This window comes from Calypte anna, chromosome 19, assembly GCF_003957555.1.
Source record: "Calypte anna isolate BGI_N300 chromosome 19, bCalAnn1_v1.p, whole genome shotgun sequence".
Taxonomy (NCBI): Eukaryota; Metazoa; Chordata; class Aves; order Apodiformes; family Trochilidae; genus Calypte; species Calypte anna.
Genome location: NC_044264.1, coordinates 10,562,088 through 10,586,432, shown reverse-complemented (window position 1 = coordinate 10,586,432; position 24,345 = coordinate 10,562,088). Strand labels below are relative to the sequence as shown.

Below are 24,345 nucleotides of genomic sequence, written 5' to 3'. Positions count from 1 at the left end.
CAGGTATTGATGGATACAGAGCTATTCCAACTAACATTCCCCTCTACTTATTTTCCAAGAAGAAAGCATCTTACACTGATAATCATCCAAGCACACACCACTTGGAGGAAACCAGTCCTGTGAGATTAATGGCATGAGCTACACACCCTTGACAACATAGAGAACACCATTTCTGTCTCACACCCATCCACAAATAAGGTGTGTCCCATTGTGTTTGCTGTATGAAGCCAACTTAAATTAAAATTTAAACTTAAAGGTTTTTAATTCTTCGCTTATAGCAGTACATTAATGTCAGATCTAAATATGTGCAAACAGGCAGAAAAAGGCTGAGCAAAGCTGCAGGTGGTTTTTGGACAAACACAGTAAGTGCAATGCACTGCACTGGAACCTCTGCTTGCTGATCAGTGGTAAATACACAGCAGGTAACTGCAGAGAGAGATGCAAGCAAAGGTCCCCCTTTCTCCTTTCCCCCTGAAGTGTAAGAGCTGGGAAGGGCTAGAACACAACCAGCCATGACAACTTGAGGGATGCTGGTGGCAGGAGGGATGCAGAGCAGCAGCGTTCCCAGGCCACACGTCAGGAGATGGCAGCTGCTGTTACCAAGGAAACGGCACCAGATAACCCAGGCTGAAAACATCCACATCCAGTTCCTCACAGAAACGCCTGCCCACTGTCCACCAGAGATGCTACAGACACCCACCAACCTGGCAGCATTTCATTATGCCCCAGCTGACAGCACAGCAGGGGTGAAACTCACTCAATACCAACCCGCAGCCCAAAGAAACCTGGGCATTGGTCCTGATGTGGCACATGTTAGCCACACAGGACCAGCCCAAATTGACCCCCCAGGGCTCTGAACAGAGCTGGATCTCTGATAAATCAGGCAGGACGAAGGAGTAACTGGAATGTAACCAGGTTATAAACTGGGTTGAGGCCAAATATAAAAACATCTGAATTCATTGCTTCCCCACAAGGCTGAAAATGTCAGCGCTGTTTTCCTTCCCAGATCACACAGGTGAAGCCTACAGACTGCAGCAGAGTCACTGTGGTTACAACAAACCTCTTCCACCAGCTGAGGAGATGTGGCTGGCACAGAGGCATTGTCCCTCCAGGGCCAGCAGGGTGGCACAGAGCCCACCTGGGTCTGGAGAATGGCACCTTCAGCCACTGAGGAACTAGGGGAGTCAGGGAATTTTCAGTTATTGATGCAGACAGGTCCTGAAAATCAACTACCATATATTTAAGAGACTCTTCCTAAACTCAGCCTTGGAGGAGTGTAAAATGATTCACAAGGATTCTATATTTATAACGAAGATTCACTGAAAATGACTCATGCACTGAGCCAATCTAATTTTAAAGAGAAGGGAAGAACCTCTCGAAGAGGCAGATGAAACCAGAGTGGGGGAGGGAAGAGAAGAGCACACACAGGAGAGCCCCAGCCAGAGCTGCCAGCCAAACCTGCTGGAAACAGTTTCTCCATTCATTCACCTGAAGTGACAGCAGAACATTCAGCTTCCCCTATCTGGGTTTAGTGTTAATTAAGTTCTACATTCAGCCTTAGGATAGGTAGGATTGCTTGGCAATAATAAGGCAGCTCATGGAGAGTTATTAGTTCTTCCCTGCAGAATTCAGAACACAAAACCAACTGGAATGACAGCAGGAGGGAGGGAGAAATATTAAGATTTTACAGTATGGCTAATTTTGGCAAAGCAGAGTCTCACCAAAATAGCTGTCTCCCCACTATCCCTTACATCAACACTGCAGCATATCTCATCAAATATGACAGTATGTGGAAGGCACATTCAAAGGCAGAAAATGGACAACCACCACCACAAGCCCTACAGATCAAAGAGGCAGCCTGCAGCAAGGGCACAGGCTCAGGTTCCTTCACCTGCTCCTACCTCCAGACCATTTTCCTCAGTTACTTTTTCTCCTCTGCATAGTGCAAATATACAGTAGATAAAAGAGGAATATCTAACATAACCACAACCTAAATGGAGGAAATGGCTAGAGTCTATACTGATAGCAATTAAACACTAGCCAGAGAACATGCACAAATCTTGCACTAATATGTAGGGATTAATAAATTCTCCTAAGCTGTAAGTAAAAGGTAACTTGGAAAAAACAAGCAGGTTAGCCTAAGATCAGCCCTGCACATGTAACCATGGAGCAAGGTGGAGTTTCAGTGTTGTGTAAGGAAAAGGTTCCTACTCTCAGACTTGGGCTTTTAGTAACATGTCAATACTTATTTCTCTAGACAGTCTACTTCTCTACTTCCCACTCTTCTTAACCTCTCCAGTGTGATCAACACATAACTGGGTGTGCCTGGCTGCACATGCTCAGTAGATGTTGATGCTGGTTCTCCTGTCACTCTCAGTTAAGTCTTTAGCTTGAAGCACAAAGACAAAGTGTCCAAAGATTCCCAGGCCACGTCTGATGAGCAGAGTTAGTTTTTTATTGGCCCTGGTAAACTACAGGCTAGGTTTCAGACCAGTATCCAACTGTTCCTTCTCACTGAATAAAGTGGTCAAGTGACAGGGGCCTTGACTCCATGATTTCTTATATTTAAATTCCTCTGTTTACCAGCAGGGAAAACACATTTCTATAGGAAAAGTAAGATCATGCAGTGTTGGGTCTGTGGGTGTCATTTACCACATAAGGCGATGATGTGACTGCTGTCTTCATGTACAAATTTCCTGGTGACTGCTTCTTCCATGATCTGCTTTACCTGAAATAAAGAAATAATAAGAATTAATTGTAAGATCCCAACACAAACCAGCACAGCACTTGGGAGATCCCGTTTCAACTTTTGCTTGCCCTTTCCCCATCAACAGAGGACTAACAACTCATTCAAGATACTCTCTGCAGGGAAGGAAGGATAAAAGTGTTTAAGGGACAGGAAGGACAAACCCGAGCAGCTTTTCATGGGCAGAGTGAAGCTCTGGTAGAACAGCCTAAGGCCTGCTGGGGGCATGCCCCTATAGTTACCAGATTATTTCAGTTGTGGTGTTCTGCTCTCTTCCTCAAACACAAAAAATCCCTGAGCTACACAGATATGCATCCCAAGAGAGGTTTACAGCAACCTCTGCCCCATTTGAGGGCCTTCCATACCACAATAATTACAAATTATGCTCTTGAAGCTCTGCTGCACCAGACACTATACTAAAGGAAGAGAGGGAAAAACCCTCCAGAGAAGATAGCGCCACTGGTTTCACTTCTAGACCTGAATTCAACAATTACAGCAAACACAAGTACATTTATCACACTTCTTACTGATTTAAAATAAAGTTCCTCTCCAGTTTCAAGGCTGATGTGTCAAGCTCCAGAGGGAATTCAGTGTGGATTACTGACTTTCAAAAATTAATGAAGAAAACAGACAAATCTTACACTTAAGCTCTTGAAGACAGGCTGTGGTTACTCTCCATTCATTTGCCAGCTTATTCCTATCCCAATGTCTTCCTCAGCCTAATACCAGATGAAACCTATTTGCCTCAGCCAGCTCATATATCAGGCACTCATTCCTTCCTGGCTATAGTGCACTTGCTTTTCCAGAGAGAAATCCAGAATAACTTTTGGCTTCTCTCACTTCTGAACTATAATTACAGGGTTGGGACACCGCCTAAAATGCCACATAATTTTTTATATATGAAGTAAGCATTACTGTGGCAGAAAATCTGTTTTTTTAAGCTTGAAAACAGTATTTACAGCAGTGCTGGAACCCAACAAGCAGTGAGTTACCTAGCAGGTATCATTGTGTGGCAAGTCTTGACCAGGCAGCTCAGCAGCATGGCCTGAGTGCCAGTACAGGCTGCTCAGTGATGGGCTGACCCAGGAGACCTCAACCCCTGCTCCTTCAGCAGGGCTGGCAATGGTGCACTCAGCTCTCATTAGGCTGCACCTGGCACCCCAGATAATCAGTTCACAGCTAGCTGGGTTCCTGGTCCTTTGTTGCATTGACAGATCCAGAGGCTCTAAGCCTTCCTGCTCAGCACTGGAGCCAGAAGCTGCAGTGCTCCAGGGACAGCAGGGCCTGTGCTGCCACTGCTGTGACAAGGAGGTGGCAGCTTGGTGCCTTTGCCACTCTGAAGGGCTTCCTACTCCAGAAGGAGCATTTGAGAAACCAATTCTGGATGCTGTGCTCCAGTAACCATGGAGAGGTCTCCATGCCCACTCCTACTCCCCAGCCTGGCTGCAGGAGCCTTCCAGAGCAGGGCTGCCTGCTCCTCACCCCAAATCCTGGTCCCAGAGGATCCTACAGCACTGGGACTCCTTGTTAAAGAGGAGCCCTCTGAGTTGTAAGGAAAATGTTGGAGAGGGGGGAAGCATGCATGAAAGAGGTCTTAAAAGTAGAACACATTTTACATCTGAGGACTTCCAGTCTCTTGCACTTCATAAAACCTGGCTCACTATTCACATACTGAGCCTTGATAATATAAACTCCTACCAAGGCAATGGGTTTCTTTCCTGTGGCATTTCTGACATGGCTGTAAGAACTTTGGACCTTACAGTGAAGCAGTGGGAAGTAGAAGAATAAGAGCATATCAAGAAAGAAGCTGAAGTGTGAGAAGGTCTCCTGGATGGGACCTAGCACAGGAAGGAATAGGATTATTTTGTTTACCCACCATTCCCCCTCCCCTTCTCACATTTTCAGTCACATCACTGTGGATTTACAATCTTGTTGTCCATTTATCTTGGCAGGAACCCAACAAAGCATCTTCCAAACCTCACCTAGAGGTTCAGTTCTCTAGGTAATAGCACCTAGGCAGACCACAGCTCAGCACAGGGAAAGGGACAGGGCAGCTGTGCCCCTCTGCTGTTTTAAATTCCAGCTCAGCCCTGACCTGAATATTCACACGTGGGAGGCAGCAAGTTATGGCAAACACAGCTTGCAGGGGAAGCACGAGGACAGTGCCATCCACTGCTCCAAGCCAACTCTTCTCCATGGTTCAGCCAACCCATCTGTGAAAGAAGGACAGTGGCCCAACCTTTGCAAGCTGTTCTGATTTCACTGGATAAAAAAACCTGCATTTAATTTACCAAATGAAAGGTCTGATTTATTACAGGGAAAAAGTACCTCCACGTGTCACTACCATGAAGGTGGACAGAGGAAGCACAAGAGAGCTGCACCAGGGTCAGCCATGCACATTTGACTCAATGGCACAAATTCAGGCACCACTCAGGACTGCAGATTGTGATTTCAATCTCAGCTCCCAGAGGAACAGTAACTGGAATTCAATTCCTGATGACAGGGAGGGAGAGCTGTTTACCAAGAGCAAGAGCTCTGGAGCCCAGAGGCCAATTCCCCAGTGTCACACATTTCCCAGGCATACCCCAAGCACAGATCTTTATTAGCTCAGTGTGTTATTCAGATCCCAGTCTAGAGCCCAGGACCAAAAATGTTAAGTTTATTAAGAACTAGAAAGAAAAATATTTCAGATGCAATCATCAACCCTACTTTAATGCAGCAGCACTATCTGGTCAGGCTGCCAGCAGAGTTTGAGTCCATGACCTCCTGAGCTCAGCAGGACAGAGCAGGCAAGCCCTCAGTGCCTGCTCCCAGCTGGCAGCAAACACCTTTTCACATTTTCTGGACTCAGTGAGCATTGCCAGAAACACTTTCAGGGCACAGGCAGTAGATGTGCAGATGCAAAAGCTGGAATATGCAGCGTTCTTCAATGCCACATCATTCCTCACTGCCACGTAATTCAGGGATGCTCCAGGCAAGGAGCTGAATCAAATGTTTCTGATGAAATGGAACACAAGCCTTTGTTTGGTTTGTTGGGTTTTTTTTCCTCCTTGCAATTTTGTGCAGCTTTCTTTTTAGGGAGTGATGTTGTTGTGTCTCTCTGTTCTGGGAAGGCATTTGTCAATGAAGCTTTCTGAACATAAGCCTACACAGACACCCACCTGCAGATGCTAACAGACCTGAACAAACTGCAAATTAATGCCATTAAAAGAAACACTGGCAGCCTTCCCTTCCTCACTGACCCATCCACCTGCACAGCTACAGAAATGGATCCAGCCTGCTGAGCTGCTGTTTGCTGCCCAAGACAGAGGGCTCAGGTGGGAAGGAGGCAGTGGATGTTCTGCTGAAGTGTGCCACAGGCTCCTCCATCACCTTGGAAACATCACCCTGCTCTGCAGCCCCCCTCTGCAACATCAACACAGGATCCACTCATCCCAGCCAGGCTTACACCTGCCAGGTGGCACAAACATGGAAAAAAACAGCAACTGCAGCAACTTCTGTGTGTTTCAGCCTCTCCATCCATGAAGCAGAAGCATCCCTGTATCAGGGGAACTGCAGAGAGCTCTGGAAGGCCTCAGCAAGGATGGGAAAGCTCCATGTACCCCAGTAAAGATCTGGGCACTGGAAGAGTGAAGAATATCCTGGTGAAAGCATTATCCAGGTACAGCAAAGCAAGTTCTCAAATTAAAGCTGATATGTGTTTGCATGACATTATAATCAATCAGTGCTGGCTTGCTTCTACATACAACAATGGCCAGAACTTTCAAAAGCAGTCAAACACCAGCACAACTCAATCCTTCTCTAACCTTCAGGGTTAGAAATGACCACCCAGCCCAGCCCCACTCTTTCAGCACACAGGCTGCAGCACTGTCCTCAACCAAGCATCATGATGAGATGCTGGAAAAGCAGCCTGGGGACAGTGCAGCATTGGAGGCAAAGAACAGTGCTCATAAAATACTGAAATAACCAAGACCATGTTTAGCCTGTGTAGCTACTGCTCCTCTCATTTATTAATAGTTGCATTTTAGTTGTAAAATGAGGAATTGCATTTCAGAGGACTCTGAAATTTTTCAGGGTGAAACTGCTAAGCTTATTGTTAACCTGTTTGTTTCACAGAGAGAAAGAGTGCTGTGTTTAAATCCAGAAATGGCAAAAAGCCTCCATAACAGTAGGTAGGAGGAAATAGCCAGAGAAAAGCCTGCTTTATGAGTCTACTTGTCAGAACAGATTTTCCTGCAGAGAGAGATAAACGCTTGAAATGTGAACTTATAAGCAGCCTCAGCATGAATCCCGGTAGAGTTGAATTTTCAAAACACATTACATGTCTTCTGCTCCATCTGAGCCAACAAAATACATTCTTTACCAGTGGGAATTGAGAGTCCATCTGAGAAAAAGCAAACAACACTAAATTTTCCCAAAGGAAAAACACAAGAGTTTTTGCAGAGAGAGAGAGAGAAAAAAAAAAACACAATAAAAAAAGCACTTTGCACCAATAGACTTTGGAGACAACCATTTTGCAAAGACAACTGAATTTTAATAGGCTTGGTGTAAGCAACATACAAAAAGAATATGCATGCTCTGAAGGCCATCAGATATTGAGGTTAACTGAAAGTAATTCAACATGAGAAAGAGCTTGGGCTTAAAGGACAGGGGAAGGAACAACTACTTTAAGAATGGACCCACAGACAAGTTTTCAAAACAATACCACCAACACACCAGACACAGAAGTATAAGTGGCTGTGTGAAAAGTCACACAGAATAAAAAATCAGATTGAAAATTATATCACAAAAAGTTAATTACTATTATTTCAGGCAGCAGAATCTGGTGGTTGGTACACTAGGGGTTTGCACTCAGTTCCTGGCTCCATTGATTGACTGTCTGAAAGAAAAGCAGAACCTCTATCTCAGTTTCTCTGCCTGCCTCCTGGTACCGTTTGTGCATGAGCAGAAGGCAGAGGGTCCTCACTACACATCTGTGCAGTGCACAGGAGAGAGGTGCCACCTTAATGGGTGTATAGTCACCAAAAAGCTCTACTATTTTAGGATGGAAAGCTCTGAGCAAATTCCAAAATGCCCAGCCAATACAAATCCTCTAAAGGAGCATTTGTAAGGATTTGGGGAAAAAGAAAAAAAAAAAAGAAAAAAAAAAAGAATGTAGATGACACAGAAGGTACAAATAACACTTCCAAGCATTATTCAAGTAATCTAAAAGCTAGAGCCCAATTAAAAACATTTTAGAGACTTTAAAAACAAATTAGCCTCAGATTTTTAAATCATATCCCACTTGTTCTCCTCAGCTCAAGCTGGCTTGTATCATGAAAATCCATTTCACTTTTAATCTTCCACATTAGCACAAGACTGTAATGTTCAGAGTCAGAAAACATCTCTCAGAATTATTTATATATTTAAACATTAACCCAGAAGAACAAGCACACAGGTTTCTAAGCCAAACCTGGTATTATCTTGACTCAAAGGTCTTATTTTAAGCTAAAATGTCTAAATGAAGTGGCAGGCTCGTGGCTTCACTGAGCCACATCACTTAGCAGGAGATCAAGCCATAGGTGAGCCCTGCTCAGGGCCCTGCAGCCTGCTGCTGGTTGGGTCATCCCAGGACAGGGTCCTGCAATTTTCCAAACAGACCATCCTTTACATGCCAGTCCCTCCTGTGCCACTTCAGGTCAACCTACACTGACTGAAACATCTGATGTTTTCTGGTTTCAATACCAGCAGACATGAGGACACCCATGCTCAGGCACCTTGGCCATAGCAGCAACTTCTCATTGAGCTTTAATGACCCTTGGCCATCCCACTTCTCATTTACTCAGCTGTGAGCTGGGGGAGGAGAAGGAGCACGAGGATGGTTAAGGCTTCTAAAAAATACCTTGTATTTCTGTGATAGAGAAGCATTTCATCTTCACTTAACTCCTGTGTAAAAGCAGGCAGCTACACACAGCCATTCCATGGGAAATGCCATAAGAACACACACCATACTCACCGTGCAGGCAGTCTCACCGGGAGGATGTTCACCAAGGTGCTGATGGACCAGGGCACCCGGGACCTCCTCCCGCAGCACCCGGGCAGGGTCCTGTTGGAGGGGCTCAGCACCAAGCCCACCCTGCAGGAAGCATCCCCTGCATCCTGCTTTGGGAGGGGTCAGCACCGCCTGGGGGGTCCAAATGACACCCCCTTGGGTTGTGTGCCCACCAGCAGACCTGGGATATCCCCAGCATGTCACAGAGCTCCTGAGAGCAGTCACCCAGCAGAGGAGCAGACACTTCTGACAGGGCTCCGGCATTTGGGAGCCAGCTCGGTCCGCACCAGGGTACCTCAGGATTAGCTCTCTCCTCACTGATTTCCACCCTTCCTCATCTAAAAGTCAGTACTGAACAATTGACAGGGGAACTGTGCTAACAGTTCTGCCCCTCTCCTCCTCTCCGATCAGCCCACCAAAGCCCCGGCCCCCGGGGCAGCTCCGGGAAGGTCACGGAGCCTCCGCGCTGGCACGGGAAGGGTTAAAGAGTTGTAGCCCAACAAACCCCGCGCTCCATTCATCGCCTCAGGACGGAGCCTGGGGCTGTTCCAACTCCCTCTGCCCTAAGACCGGCGGCACCGACTCCAGGTACTTCAACCCAACTCCTAATCGCCACCCTGCTGCAGAAGAGATGGAACCGAACCGGCCCGGGGAAGGATTCGCGAGGGAAGGTGCACAGGACGGCCCGGGGCCCCGCAGCCCTCCCGGGGTTCCGCCGGAGCACGGGGCTGTGCCCGCCTCACACCTCGCTCCTCACCTCCTTCTTCACGTTCCACAGCAGCTTCTCCTTCACGGCGTCCGCCGAGCAGCTCATGGCGGAGCGGGGAGCGGGGCCGCCCGCCCCGCCGCGCTCAGGGCCGCCGGTCCGCGCTGCTGCGAGAGCACCCGCGGTGTGAGGGCTCGGGAGCGGCTGCGGGATCGGGTCCGGGAGGGCGGGAACGGGAGAGCTGCGGCAGGACCCGCCGCTCCGCCGCCATCTTCCGCCCTTGACGTCAGCACGGGGGCCAGGCCGCACCTGCCGCGCTGCCATGGCAACCGCGAGGGGGCGGGGCCAGGCAGGGCGGGAGCGCGGGCGGAGGCGCTGAGGGGACTGAGGGGACAGCTCGGCCCCCTCAGGTTTCCTTCGGTGGAAGCATGGGGTTAGTAACATAAGTTAAACCTGCTTTTCCCGGTGCTTATTTATTTGTATTGTCTACTAAAAATGCGTATTACCTTTGTGGTTATGCAAAATGTGCTTAGACTTAATGATTAAGATCAAAATGCTCTGTGATTCTTACTAGAAAATGAAGTTATTTCCACCAGTGAAAAGCTGCTGCAGCCCATGAACTGTTCTACAGATAAAGGAGAATCCCTGGGAAAATCAGAACCAGTTGTCTGCAGGTTACCTGTAAGTACACTGACACCAGCCACACCCTGCACTTCAGGGTCAAAGGTAGCAACAGCTCCAGGTGAAACAAAAGACATTTGCTTTTGTCCGTACAAGTATTTCTGTGGCCCAGGAAACCTAAATACTTGACAATGTAGAACAGAGAAAGAGACAAATGTGACAAATGCCAAGTTATGATGCTGCAGAAAAATAAATAAATCAGAACACAAAATATAACACTTTATTAAAAATTAGTGTTCCATTTAATGCACTGAAAAACAACTAATATGGTTAATGCATTAAGTATTGATTTATCCACAAAGCTGACCCTTAGAAGTTAGACATAAAAATAAAACAAAGCCTGACACTACAAGAAAACAGCTCGATCACAGAATGCCAGTTCAAACGAGATCAGCAATAGTATTTGCTATCCTCTCAATAAAAAATATCACAGAAATCCAAAGTCCTTTACTATCATTAAACAAAATAAGCTTCAACATCCCCCTGAGGTAGGGGAGGGTCTTACCACCGTTTTATTACAGATGAGGAAAAATTGAACACATACAGAAAAACTGGATTGCTGTATGTCAGAGACTTAGTGGCAAAGCTGGGAACAGGACTCATGCCTATTCATCTCTGATTAAAACTTCAGTAGTTCTCCTAACAATTTGTATGCAATTTGGCTGTAAAGACTTACTGCCAAGGATTGTCAGAGAATATAAGTTAATTGTGTAAAACAAGGACTGCTGGGCCAGACACATTCAGTTAAGGTGTATTTGATCAGTATTTCATGAAGTGAATTGTGCCTGAATATTAAAAAAAAACTCATGAAAATTAAAATTAATCAAATCAAGAGCACAGTAAGAACTGCCTGTTCCAGTCAGAATGCAGCTTTTCAGTAACACCATCATATCATCCCTCCAATGCCCTCCCTCTCTCAGTTACTTATTTTGTATTTTAAGCAAGAAATGCAAGAGATTAAAAAGTCAGTGGAATGGAACATTAAACAGGATAAACGTCTACTGTACCAAAAGCAAAATGTCAAGGTGAAGGTTCAACATTTAGTTTTGTCTTGGCATTTATCAAGCAGTTGGAGGCTGCTACCCTGCAGAGCTCTCTTTTGACATTATTGCCTAATTAACACTGATGCTGGAAAGCTGTTCAACATAAGCCATTCACACAAAGCACCAACTCCTGCTCTGCAGAATGGCTGAGGCTGTTCTGCAGTATGTGAGGACCCCATTATGGAAACATGCCACCCTTTATTACAGTACTTGTGCACAGATGTCACTTAATGTCCTCCATTCACTCTCCCAGTCTGCTAATATACTATCTGAATGTGAAGAAGTTCACTTAAATTTAGGAGTGAAGAGGACAGTAAGGTTTCAGAGAGACCTCCAGCAGCTAATGAATGCTAGCTGATGTAATTAGAATTCACACATTATAAAACCAAGTCCAAAAGGCATTTCTTCCTCCCAAAGGCTATTGCAAATTCATGGGCACGTCACTAAACACATCCATTCCTGATGGTCTATGTAGGAAGCCATTACAAGCTGCTAATTTGCAGACAAATGCATAGAATTAGAAATCTATATTGTCTTAATGGGGTTCATAATTTGTGATTATTTAAAGCCAGCAGCAACGAGTCTCAGGAAGCAGAGCTGTTTGTTCTCTCTAGAGGTGACAGTTTACCACAACTCAGTGAATGCTGCATTTCAAAACTGCATTATATTTTTCAGTGCTGCTTTTTCTCCATTATACCACGTTGTAAAAGTATGTTCTAGAATGTCTCAAAGTTTCCTGTCAAGACAATTTATAGCCTTTAATTAAGTAAAATATGATTAAGATGAGAACACAGTGCATGTGTTACATGAAAACTACAATAGTCAAAATGATCAGAATCTGGTAGTATGACTGTATGCCATGACTTCAGTGGAAAGGACATTCAATTAACATCCTGTATTGGAGCAGCTCCAGAAAACCATGACTCCTGTGAGAAAATACAATGTTCCATCACTTGTACCAGGAAAATGTTCAACTCATGAACTGTGTGATGGCTGTACTTACTGAGGTTCCATGTAAATTATCCAATTACATGAGACATACCTCTGGACCATTCCAGATCTTATCAGAACCCCAGACAGAGCAGCCCAGCACAGGGAGGGAGCTGGTGGATAGAGCCACAGCCAACCACTGGTGTTTACCTGGGATCTCTCAGCCACATCCTGAAAACTCATCAGGACAAAGAACACCCAGACCATGGTTTTGAAATGTCTTTTGAAGAAGTGCCACACATCAATTTCAGATGGCAGTCCTATTTGCTACAAGATGAAAAAACAATACAAGAGAATAAATTGAACCTATAAAGTATGGCACAAAGACCCTACAGGCTCTGCTGGTAGCTTCAAAGCACCCACCACAGTGTAATTTAAATAGCATCAGTGGAGGGGAAAAAAAAAATTAATGCATATCACATTCTAGCAGAATTAAAGAAAAAAAACCCATAAAAGTCTTTGTCAGAACTAATCTCAGCAGCTGTATTTTCACTGGCACAACAGAAAAAACAGCTAGAAAAAAAGCAACTTACAGAAAGCAACATAAAAAGAAAAGAGGCTGTTAGAGTTTTAAAGAGGCCTTTCACAAAAAGGCAGGTGCATTACTGTGGCAATGCTGCTTCCTGAATGTGAGGAGAATCAAGTGAATGCCTGCCACAGGTAGAGGCCTGGCTAGGCTAAAAAGTCCTTAAAATTTGCAGCCATTAGTGTTTCCTTACCAAGCCTCAACAAATTCATTTTCAAAAGCCTAAATAAGTGGAAATATTTTTTTGTTCCCCCCTTTCTTTTATCACTACCAAACAATCCACCACCTTAATTCTACTTATGACTTCAGTGTATTAGTTTGTGATTATTTTCTTGTCTGGCTCTTGCAGTAATGTGCTTTAAAACTTACAGGTAGATTTGGCACTGGTCAAAGCTGTCCAAGACCACCATGGAATCTTAAGCTTCCATGTTCATGTACAATGCAGGAACACAGGAGCAGCTGTGGAGCATGCTCTACCCCTGTCACACACCCACACCTGCCAATGAACAGTCATCAAGTTCTGACTGTGACAATGGTACAATGGGAACCCAGCCTTCAAAAACAGTCACAGCTTCTCACAATCAATTTGAAACTGTTTCCAGAGACCAGATTTGCAGAACAGCCTTGACTCCAACCTCCTGAAAGGGCCTTCACAATTAGCACCCAGCCAAGCACTCAGAATAAAAGTGATTATTTCAGTTTAAAATTCAGTATAAGCTACCTCTCTCCTGGGTCCAAATCCTCTTGCAGTTTCCTGTTAGGAGATTTTTATCAATGCACTCTATCCTCCAGAAGGGATTCAGAATGACAAAACTGAATTCACCCTTCAGCATGTGAATATTACCTAGCATTATAAAACACTATCTAGTCTCTATTTCCTCAGTCACTGCAATCTTTCCCCTGCTGACTGAGAAATCTAACATCAAACAGCACTTTTAAACCACAGAAGGAAATTAACATCTAATTCCCTAGGTTGCCATAGTTTGTATAAGCAGGATTACACTACCACAAGCCTGAACAACAGCAATCCTGCCACAGTCTGTTCCTGACCTTTCCTTACTTGTGGTTTCTTCCTTCACCAAACCCACGTCTCCATCTCCCAAGACAAGTCATTTCACATGTATTGAGATTTTTTAAGTTTTCTCATTTTTCATGAGGGGAGGTTTTGTGATGACTTGACTCTTACCTCTTTGGAAGGGCTTGCCTTAGAATTAATGAGTTTTAAAGATAGCTATTTTGGAACACCACCTTTTGTATCTGTGCTGGGGAAAAGAGGTGGGAGAAATCACCTGTGCAGTGGGTCTGACTGTTGGGTAGCTGACTGTTTCTTCTGGGGGTTATCAGATGTAGTGTTTGCTAAGAGTAGTCATGTCCAAGTTCTCTCCATCCCCTCTTCAGCATCTTGATTTAAAACTGGAGGTTTCATTATACAATCCCTATAAGGAGAGGTATCTGGGAAAAGTTTTTCAAGTCCCACCATCTCGTTTGGGCAAAGCTGTACTTCTCCCTGGAAGGAAGAAAACTGCCAAGCCATTGGATATGCAAGAGCAACCACAGTCAGACTGGGTGTTCTGAATTCCACTCCTCACAGGGTATGGACAGGGGCCAGGCTGCACTTCAAGCAATGGTGCAAAGTTGTCATCTCACTCCTCAAAGCCCCTGTGCCCTTTGGTGATGCTTTGTGTGCACAAACGCCCATTTGCTTCTCTAGGGAGCCAAGAAGCCAAATGGAGATGAATCCACAGAGTCCACCTGATCCCTCCCTACTTCTGCTCTCCCCAAAAGCACACTGAGCCAAGCCCCAGGACACCCCCTTCTCTCCAGGGACACACTAGTGCCCCAGCTGACGGTCATCATAGGTGCTGTATCTCTTCACATGGATCCGGCGCACTCGGTCACGAAGCTCAAAGCCCTCATCATCCTCACTGTGAGATGCCTGGCTCCTGCTCCTGCTTGTTGCTTCCAGTAGGGAGTTGTCAGGAACCCGTGGGGTCTCATACAGCAAGACATTCAGTGTTTCCTCATAAATTCGTGCCTCGGGGAATTCAACCTACGAAACACAGCACACGTCCTGAGAAGGTAACTCCTGAAGTTAGGAAACTGTACATTTATCATGGTAACCATGATCATATTGATAAAGACATGCTTGAAAGCACCTGTGCAAAATCAAGAGGTGGAAAGACTATGAGAGGAATCCCTGGAAATGTGGGGAAATCAGGATAAGGTGATTATTTGGAATCTGCGATCCTACTGAAGTTTTTAAAATATATTCTATAGTTTTGCACATAAAAGCACAATGATTTTCAGGAAAGCTGCAGCCGATCTGTTTTTAGACCCTACAGAGAGGTGTGTCCAAGGCCATTACCTTGGTTTGCTTCTTCTCTGTAGCATAGACTATAGAGGTGCAGCAGACCTCTGCCAGCTTCCGGCCCTGCCCGTAGAAGGACCAGCAGCAGATTTCATCCCCTATGACATCCTTCAGGAAAAGGACTCGGCCGTTGAATCGCAGAGAGAGTTTGTCAAACAGTTCAATGTTCTTCAGTAAGTTGTCATCTGAGTTACTGAAACACAGAAACAAAAGAAGGAATACCTTTTTTGTGGGTTTCCTACTGGCTGTGTCAACAGAACTCATACGTCTATTCCACCACCCTTTTAAGCATTGATCTGACTGCAGAATACAAATAAGTAGTGACTCATTGCCATATGCTGCCAAGAGAAGAGGGGGTAATAGCCAATTCAGATACAAATAAGATGCTCTGATCCCCATAAGCAAACACACCAGCCTTTGGAGGTCAATTTATGTAATTAATAATGACAGCACAATTTCCCAGATCATTGCATCAACCATCTCCTGACTGATGCTCAGGACAATTCAATCACATACTGACTGCAGTTCTCTTCAGCTTCTCAACAGGGTCAACGTGTGCTAGAAGGCCACCTGAAAAGCAAGCTGTTCTGCACAAAACACGAGTGATACCACATGCAAGTTTCTAGGGTGAATGCTTCATTTAGGAAACTAAGTTTTATTGACAACCAAAAAAATACAGGCTCTTAATTACTTCCCAGAGCAAGATCTAGATCTTCTAAAGCAAAAAATATACACTGCATTTTATCTATAAAATAGCTATGAGAAAGCAATTCTTAAAACTTTAAATATTTTACTTCAATAATATCATGGCCAAATCAATGTCCAGTTTGATCAAGTGAAAAAAAAAAAAGCCTCAAAGCCTTACTCCTCCAGTATTAGCTTGAATGCAGCTGTACTGACAGTAAGTACACTGTGTCATTGATTTAGAGGCACTAGAACACCAAGAATTTCTGTAGGTCAGAATAAAAGTGTTGGCAGAGCCAGATGCAGACTCAGAAGTGAATCAAAACTGCCACTATCAACAGCCTCATCATTCTTATCTCTTGTCTATGTTGCTGTTCATCTTCCTCACACAACTGAACTGCACACTAGACCTCAACAGATTCCACTTGTGTTCTTCCCTCCAGTCAGATTCACATCAGTCACAACTGCACTCAAATCCACAGAAGACCACTGTTGTAATAATTAAAAAAAAAAAAACTAACCAACCAATAAAAAACTACCCCAAAACAAGTAAAGTCATGCCACATCTTCCCACTCCCATGAAGGGAAACTTTCCCATTACAGTAGGGAAAAAACTGACATACCTGGTGTAGGAGTATTTGTTGTTGCTTCTATTATAAAGCAGCTTAACAACAGGCTATTGGGAGAGAAGGAAAAAAAAAAGCAGAAAGGTTAAGTTCTGTGTTTGAAGACATTTAGCACCAACTCAATGAGCAGATTGTTGTGGAAATGCAGTTACTTTCATTGATGACTCGATCAGCCTCTCTTCTTCCTTTGGAGAGGTGATGATAGGGATGCTGCAGACAGGCTCATACAAGTCCTTCTTGTCCTGGTTTAAAGAAAAAAATAACAGAGGGGAAATTAAGCAAGAAAAACACTAAAGCTAACATCTGCTGCTGCTGTCCTCTCCAGCCCCTCCAGCCATGTTCCCAAATCTGTGATGCAAAAGGAAAAAGCTGCTTTGCCATGGTAACCACACAGCATCACCTTGATCTGCAACCCAGAAATACAGTGGAGAGATTTCTGTTCCCCAGAAGGCAGTGGGTAATGAATATTGGGATGCAGGTGGATGTCCTCCTCAGCTACAGCAAGCACTCAGAGCTCATCATATTTGGTTTAAGTGGGTTTATTATTCTATCCTTTTTTGAAGAAAAGGATAGTGAAATAAGAAACACTTTAAACTCCAAACTAGAAGGAAAAGGGTCAGTGAGGCTTTGTGTTTCCTTCAGTGGCTACAACAAGTAATTGAACCTAGTATGGGAGGTATTTATTAATCACTACGTTTTGTCCTGCAGGAAACATTCATCTCACAAGACCAGTAATAAGTTATATATACTGCAGCTGGACAAACCTTATTAAAAAGTTGTCAGAACAATTCAGCTGATTTCCACCAGCTGAACTTGAAAGCATTCATGGATACAGCTATTATGGGATTATGTATCTGCAGAGTAGTGGTAAACTGATACAAAGACAAGTCTTTAAAGTACTCAGTGCTTACTGTACAGGGTTTTTTCCCCCCTTAAGACTCAAACTCTGAAAAAGTTACCATGTTTTCAAGGATTCAAACCCATTCTATAAATATTCTCTAATTAGAAGTGACATAACTTGGGGGGAATTCAGACAAATGCCATAAGGTCTCTTAAAACCTATGCTCAGAATAATCAGACAGAAACAGAAAAGAACCAGTCCCTCTATTTAAAGGATAGCACATGGGTCTGAAAACATTGTCAGGGAGATCAGAAACTAAATTTCATCTCTTATTTAAGGCATGGCAGAATCTCAGAGCAAGGAAAACTGTGCCTTTGACAAACATACTGGGTAAGATCTTGCAGCTTACCTGACTGCTGCCTCATTCCCCTTCCAGGCCATACATCCCTGACTTGACCCCATCTCTCAGGCCTTTAAATACTCTCTCAAGTTTCAATAAGTAAATTTTATAAGCAAACCACCCATGAAAACCTTCACAGGCTTCTTCTGTTCCTTACCTGCAGGGCTGCTTGGCACATGTCCACCAAGCCCTGAATGAGATAATACTTGGCTTCTGCCATCAACTCTTTGATCTCCTGCCTGTGCTTTGGAAGTGCAATGGTGTCATCCCGGAGATAGTTCAGAATTGTTCCAAAATGCTTCCCACAACGGTCTATAAGGATCCAGCCTGAAAAACAACCATCCCCTCATTACAATCACCTCCACACCAGGGGATAAGAGAAAGCTTTGCAGAGAGGTTAAATGAGCCTAAGGTCCTGAAACTGCATGATAATCTTCCCATGTCATTCAGCATTAGCTTTTACTGAATTTAAGCAAACTGAATTTAGTTACAGAACGTAAACTGACAGTGGAACCACTCCTTTGGTACCACCTGCACGGTCTCATGACTTACCACAAAAGAAAAGCTGTGAGCTAAAAACACTCAGCTTCCTATCACAGGACATTAAACTGCTGTAGGAACTGGTCAGTCAGTGGGCTGCCTGACCAAAGTTATTATCCGTGCTTCCTCTTGTCTGGATTAGGTTCTGATTAAAGGAACTGACATTTTTAGCTACTATAGGAAGTCACCAGTTTACATCTATTTAACTGACTGCCCAAGCCATTCAAACCTTAGAAACCCCACCTCACTCCTAGGTAGGCTGCTTCTCTAATTCAGAGGCTTGTCATCAGGGTGTGCTGTATTTGTATGGCAATAAATCTAACAACTGCTGCCACAACATAGTGCTGAGCAAGTACACACTTAGCACCAAGAAAGCCAAAGGAAGAGGAGAGAGAATTCACCAATGCCTGCAAAAAACAGATCTGGGCCAAGAGGCCCAACGGGAAGGACTTGGCAGTTCTCCAGCCACATCTTCTGCTGCTGTTCAGTCACACAGAGAAGTGTTTTGAAGACAGTAAAAGGTAGACTAGCCAGAAACCCCAGTGTGAGGACAAGGCTGTTCTAGTCTCCAAGCAGGAGCAAAGAACAGGACAGAGACAGACCAGGAGGAAGTGGAGTGGGGAGGCAGCACAGGAAGCAGCAGCACACAGGCAGCTCTTGCCATTTGAAAACATCCCTGAGTCACATGCAGTAGGAAACAGGATGTCTGACTGTCTGGCAAACACTAGCAATGCTGGACACACACAGGCAGAGAGGGCTTAATACACTGCCAAACTTTTTTCCATAAAAAGGTGTTATCTGGGGACTAAGATACAGAAAACTACACAGGGGTGTAGGCTAAACCATGCTAGCTTGTCCAGCTGTAGTTGCCAGGACATGAGTCTTGTTCTCCACCCTGGCCAGGGCTCTTTCACAGAGCTGCTGGACTAAATGGATTCAGTTATATGTAACACTCAGCAAGACCCAGCCTGCTCCAGGGGAATGTGGTTTAAATTACGTGCAAAATTCAGTTAACACACTGCTGTTCATCCAGTTGAACTGAAGGAGCTTCAGAAACAGCATGAGCCTTCAGAAACAGCAGGTTAAATGCCCACCAGCCTCTTTCAGACTGTTCTCCACAGTGCCACAACCCTGGTCCCAAGGTATCATTTTGCCCTGGGGTGCTAACGAGAGGGAAACTCATATCCATTGCAGATACTGCATTTTTACAGTTCTACACTCTGCAAGTGATTTTGGATTTTCATAGTGCCAATATTCAGTGTCAAGCAGGTGACACACTCCTTGACTGATGGCACTGTAAGCCCCCAGTGGAAGATGCCACTGAGAGGAAGAGCAGCTCAGCATAGCAAGCAAGGCTGTTCCCAGTTCACAGATGAAAACTCGATGTACGCATTTGGAACAATGACCACACGACTGACAGCCCACATGCTGTCTGTTCAGTCTTCATAACATCATCACCAATCTGCACAGCAGCTGCAATGCTAGAAGAGAGCACCAGTCCTTCTGTTAGTCAATTTTAGTAACCAAAGGACACGTTTTCATAAAGCACAGAGGACTGCTGGCGTCACTGGGAGCTGGCTGCCTAATGCTCCGAGTTATTTCTGGAATATCTCTTTCCTTTCTCTTTCCTATGCTTAACTGAGCATACTGTGAAGATGGTCTTAGAATCACCACCAAAACCCAGCTGCTTAACAAAATTCCCAACAACAAAAGCCATCCCCTTACCTTCCTTGTCGGTGAGCACTTCCATCCTGCCACTGAACATGGCCTTCAGCATGGTGTCGTGCCTGGTCAGCACCTGCACCGTGGTGTAGTACAGCGAGCCCCCCACGTTCAGCCGCACGTACTTGTTACCGGGGCCGCCCCCTCGGAAGCTGCAAGGCTTGGGCTTGGGCCCCGGAGCCGGACAGAGGGTGTTGCTGAGACACGTGTCCCCCGACATCTCCCTCTGTAGGTAGATGACCACCCTGCAGAGCGTGGGTTTGATGGATTCCGCCGTGATGAGCGAGGTCAGGAGTCACCAGAGGGCAGCCCGGCCTGAGCCCTCATAACCACCGGGCCCTGCAGACAGGGAGAGAGCCGGGAGCCTGGAATTCCCATTGGCAACAAAAACAACAAAAGGGAGAAACTTTCAGTAGATTCCAAAGGACACGTGGACACACGTTTTGGCAACACAAGATTCAGATGCTTTTCAGACAGCTTAGGCAGCAGGACAATGGTTGCTCAGCCCCACACAGTTACAGGTGTGTTTCTGTGGACGAAGGACACTGAACTGCTCTGGATTTCCTGTTGGTTCACCTGCAGCCAGCACTGCAACCACCACACTAACAATACCACCCAGTGCCCAGCACTGCAAACACCACACCACCCTGCTCTCCCAGTTACACGTTGTTTGGAATTCCTCTCAGCTTCCCCACAGAATACTGCTGCCTTTTTTGTGCAGAGCTGAGACAGTGGCAGAGGTCCCTGTGCTCCCCTGGCTGGGGTCTGTATGGGCAGGGGGTTGCTGCTGTGTGCCTTAACTGGAGATGTCTACAAGCACCTCTTCAGATGTCTCACCACTGACATGCTGGACCATAACACTGTTCCCTGACAACTCTATTCATTCAAAACTCTTTTTCCTCCATCCTAGGTTTTTTTAGGACTCTTTCAGACTACAGATATCTCCTCCCTTCTCTGTTCTGTGCTTATAGCACATGACTCTTTATAAATAAATAAAACAACTTGCTAATTACTATGCTATCCTTCCCACATCCCTTGTCTTCTCATCCCACCTCAGCTTTCAAGATATGAAAAAAACCCACAACCATCCTTGTACAGCAAACTACTTGGCAGCTACAGATGGGATCTTCAAATTGCCAGGGACTTAAGTAACTACTGACTTTACAACACCACCTAAAATATACCCCTGTGATTCCAAACTCAATTATTCTAATTAAGAAACGCTACAAACAATGTGTATGAAGCAACAAGCAATATGAACACTGTGCAGATTACAAAGACACAAACCACTTCTGAGAATCTGAGCCCCAAAAAAGTCCAATTTGTCTGCAAGTGCTCTAACTGGACCTGCAGCTCTCAGTCAAAGGCAGCTGCTCCATGGGGAAGGGGGCAAAAAAGCAATTCCTGACAGGTCAGGAAGCAGCAGCAACCAGAACTGTGTATGATAGATAGGATGTTGTGTGATAATTACCCCAACAAAGCAGCAAAGAGATACAGGGAAATCAGTCAGCGGTGTCTAGCCAGAGGAGATGATTGCAACCCACTACCAACACGGAGACCCAGACCAGAAACAGCTGCACCTCGCCAGGCAGCTCAGCCCCTTGGTACCGACAGGAAGACCCCGGGACCTGCAGGTTTGTCACCTCCTGCCCCCCTGCAGTGCAGGCACAGGCAGAGCTCTCACTGACCCCTCTAACGCTCTCGCTAGGATCCAGTTTTCCCTCACTTGGACCACTCGAGGCCTTTCCGAACCTGGAGCAGGAACCCAAGCAGCACCGGGCGGTATCGCTCCAACGCCTTCACCAGCGAACGATCAGAGGTTGCTGCTGTCCCCAGGGATGTGACCTTTACCGAGCCCCATTACCGCATCACCAATCCTGCTCCGTCCCTTCCTTCCTGCGCGGTGCGGGCGGCAGGAGCGCTGCGGGGCCGTGACGGGACAGCCCCGACACCGCGCCAGGAAATGGGCCCTGCCGAGACCGGCAGAACCGGGGGAAACCCGGGCCCGGCCCTGCTGCTCGGAACCGCTGGGTTATAGCGCACGGGGCTCCTGGCACCGCAGCACGAACCGAGGCCGCACGCACCGGGACGGGGGGCGGCAGGTCCAGGGGGGTTCCGGCTCCCGTCCCGCCGCGGCCGGCAGCTTCCTCGTGGGGCCCGGTCCGGCACCTGGAAAAACAAACAGCGGCTGACCCGGGGCGGGCCCGGCACTCACTCACTCACTCACACCCCGCCCCGAGCCCGCCCCAAGGCCCGGGAGCGGCGGCTCCAGCGCTCACCCGCCCGCGGCCGCCCCACAGCGGCCCCGTCTGAGCTCATTTCCTCCGCGCCCCGATGGAGCGGTGACCCGGAGCGGTGACCCGGTACCGCTTCCAGCACGGACTACAGCTCCCGGCCTGCCCCGCGTCCGTTGCGGGGTTCTCAGAGGCCGCTCCGCTCCGGTCCCGTCAGGGTCCCCGCAGTTCCCCGTGCCCGCCGGGGCGATGGCGCAGGCGGCGCTGGGCGCTGCGGGTCTCCATTTCGATGATCTGAACAAGCTGCGGGTGCTGGACCCGGAGGCGGCGCAGCAGACGGCGCAGCTCCGCGAGGAGTGCAGGGACTTCCTCGACAGTAAGGCCGAGGGGCCGAGACCTCCCCGGCCCGGGGCCGCTCGGTGCCCAGATGGAGCCGCGGGGGCACCGGGAGGGACCCGCCGGGGCCTGGCAGGGGCCCGAGGGGCTGGGGCGGCTCTCAGGGGCAGGGCTTTCCTCTTCCCCTCCCTCCTTTGTAGCCAGCAGAGTAGTGAGGAGAAGTTTACTGCGCACTTGATAAGCCTTCTCTAGAGATTATAGCTTGTAGGAGAAGCATTCCTCTTCTCTAGAGGTGATTATTACTTTTTTTTTTCTTTGCAGAAATAGTAGAATTTCAAAAAATAGTGGGAAGCTTAATTGAACTTGTTGATCAACTGGCAAAGGCTGCAGAGAGTGAGAAGATGAAGGTACTGTGCAATAGTTCCTGGCCTGTCACATACCCTGCTCTGTACTCTGCACGAAGAGCCCCGTTCCCCTTCCTTCCTTTTCAGCATACGGAATCCTTGCCTGTCACTCTGCCAGCATTTCTGTGGCAGTTCATGTCTGTCTGTCTGTCTGTCTGCAATACAAAGCTCGGGGCTTTCATTGATATTGACATCTAGAGGGCTTACAGCCACACTCAGTGCCACGTTACTCCTGCATTTAACAATCCTGCTTTTGCTGCTTATTTGTATGTTTGCATATAAGTACAACAGCTTTATATCACTTCTGACCTGTCTCAAAAAGGAAAGCTTGTCTGTAGGACAGGTCCCAGGGATGTTTAGGTTTTCAGTGACTTTGTTCCCCAAGTCTGAAGGGAGTCTCAAGCACCTGAATCTGTCCAACCTCCCCAGAGACTCTGCCTGTTCCCAGTATTCAGGTGTCACCCTCCTTCACTGTTTGTGTGGCTGAAACATTGCAAAATCAACCTGCTCCTTGTGGAAGGGGTTTAAAACCCAGCCCCCAGTGCAGCCAGGTGAGTGCCTGCCCTGTTCCTGCAGGCCATCGGGGCACGGAACCTGCTCAAGTCTATAGCAAAGCAGAGAGAAGCTCAGGAGCAGCAGCTGCAGGCTTTAATAGCTGAGAAAAAGATGCAGCTGGAAAGGTAAGTTTTCTGTTAAATACTTGTGGGGTGTTGTGTAGGCTGGAGAGGACAAGGGTTCCTCTGCAGCCAGGGTGTGTCCTGCACACAGCAGGTAACTCTGGTTTTGTCTTCCAGGTACCGAACAGAGTATGAGACTCTGTGTAAGATTGAAGCAGACCAGAATGAATTCATTGACCAATTCATTTTTCAAAAATAAGAGGAATTTTTTCAGATAAAACCAAACTAACTTGGAAACTTGATCATTCCAGAATCTTGGGGGAATTTAAAAAATATGCAATTTTTCACTGTGTATGACTGAAGAGATGGTTTATACAAATGGAAGTGTCTCAGCTCAAAGTGAATTACACTAAGAGAGGCAATAAGGAAGATGCAAAGACTGTTCTGTCCTTTGATTTTATAAAAAGTTTTGTACAGTTCTAATTCAGATTATAATTGAATTAATGTTATGTTTTGTCTCTTGCTTCTTGAAGTCTGCCACTCTGCAAAGAAATTGGGAACTAAATTATTGTGTGCAGACTTTGTCTGTCTGTACCAGAACTGGTATGCTGTGTTGTTTTTTGAGCTTAAGTGTTTACAACCTGAAGCACAAAAAGATGTTTTGTGTCTGTCTCTAGGCAACCAAACACCCAAACGTTCGCCTTTCCAGAGCCTGGGAAGGGCTTACACTTCATACCAGTGAGGTTCTGAGACCCCCAGGCAGTGCCTGAGCAGCCCCCTCCCTATCCTGCCACCCTCCAATGTGATTCCTGCAGATCAGGTGGAGAACCTACAAACCCCCAACCCCACA

The 24,345-nt window shown here is 46.3% G+C and overlaps 3 protein-coding genes across 6 annotated transcripts in view; 1 reads left to right on the top strand and 2 right to left on the bottom strand.

Annotated features, from left to right (window-relative positions):
• SGSM2 (small G protein signaling modulator 2) overlaps positions 1 to 9,801 on the bottom strand; it is a 40,260-nt gene extending 30,459 nt beyond the window's left edge. The window contains exons 1-2 of one of the 2 annotated variants that reach the window (XM_030462236.1): positions 9,535 to 9,801; positions 2,653 to 2,728 (exon numbers count right to left, since the gene is read on the bottom strand). In XM_030462236.1, the coding sequence (XP_030318096.1) occupies positions 2,653 to 2,728; positions 9,535 to 9,591 (133 nt within the window). In that variant the 5' untranslated portion in view covers positions 9,592 to 9,801. The remainder of the gene's footprint in view (positions 1 to 2,652; positions 2,729 to 9,534) is intronic. The other variant, XM_030462237.1, reaches the window with a different exon arrangement.
• Positions 9,802 to 10,365: 564 nt separating this feature from the next.
• TNFAIP1 (TNF alpha induced protein 1) lies at positions 10,366 to 22,230 on the bottom strand. 3 transcript variants are annotated; one of them, XM_030462160.1, is made up of 8 exons: positions 22,184 to 22,230; positions 21,657 to 22,073; positions 19,908 to 20,269; positions 17,800 to 17,969; positions 16,554 to 16,643; positions 16,399 to 16,451; positions 15,089 to 15,284; positions 10,366 to 14,773 (listed from the first exon to the last, which is right to left on the bottom strand). In XM_030462160.1, exons 3-8 carry the CDS (start codon positions 20,122 to 20,124, stop codon positions 14,555 to 14,557), a joined length of 945 nt encoding a protein of 314 aa, XP_030318020.1. In that variant the 5' UTR covers positions 20,125 to 20,269; positions 21,657 to 22,073; positions 22,184 to 22,230; the 3' UTR covers positions 10,366 to 14,554. The 3 variants fall into 3 exon arrangements, with proteins under 3 accessions (XP_030318020.1, XP_030318019.1, XP_030318021.1); XM_030462159.1 differs by having other exon boundaries at positions 21,989 to 22,073; positions 22,184 to 22,221; XM_030462161.1 differs by lacking the exon at positions 22,184 to 22,230 and having other exon boundaries at positions 21,756 to 21,966.
• Positions 22,210 to 24,001, top strand: IFT20 (intraflagellar transport 20). The gene is made up of 4 exons (XM_030462163.1): positions 22,210 to 22,514; positions 22,796 to 22,881; positions 23,455 to 23,558; positions 23,673 to 24,001. Exons 1-4 carry the CDS (start codon positions 22,388 to 22,390, stop codon positions 23,752 to 23,754), a joined length of 399 nt encoding a protein of 132 aa, XP_030318023.1. The 5' UTR covers positions 22,210 to 22,387; the 3' UTR covers positions 23,755 to 24,001.
• Positions 24,002 to 24,345: the final 344 nt, after the last annotated feature.

What these genes read in the sequence shown, in the direction of transcription:
- TNFAIP1 (XM_030462160.1), bottom strand. Translation starts at nt 20,124, where the DNA reads ATGTCGGGGGACACGTGTCTCAGCAACACCCTCTGTCCGGCTCCGGGG. An exon ending in AGTGCTCACCGACAAGGAAG is followed by an intron (nt 17,970 to 19,907) that starts GTAAGGGGATGG and finishes GTTGTTTTTCAG; the next exon opens with GCTGGATCCTTATAGACCGT. An exon ending in TGTGCCAAGCAGCCCTGCAG is followed by an intron (nt 16,644 to 17,799) that starts GTAAGGAACAGA and finishes TCTTTAAACCAG; the next exon opens with GACAAGAAGGACTTGTATGA.
- IFT20 (XM_030462163.1), top strand. Translation starts at nt 22,388, where the DNA reads ATGGCGCAGGCGGCGCTGGGCGCTGCGGGTCTCCATTTCGATGATCTG. An exon ending in CAGAGAGTGAGAAGATGAAG is followed by an intron (nt 22,882 to 23,454) that starts GTACTGTGCAAT and finishes CTGTTCCTGCAG; the next exon opens with GCCATCGGGGCACGGAACCT. An exon ending in AAAAAGATGCAGCTGGAAAG is followed by an intron (nt 23,559 to 23,672) that starts GTAAGTTTTCTG and finishes TTTGTCTTCCAG; the next exon opens with GTACCGAACAGAGTATGAGA.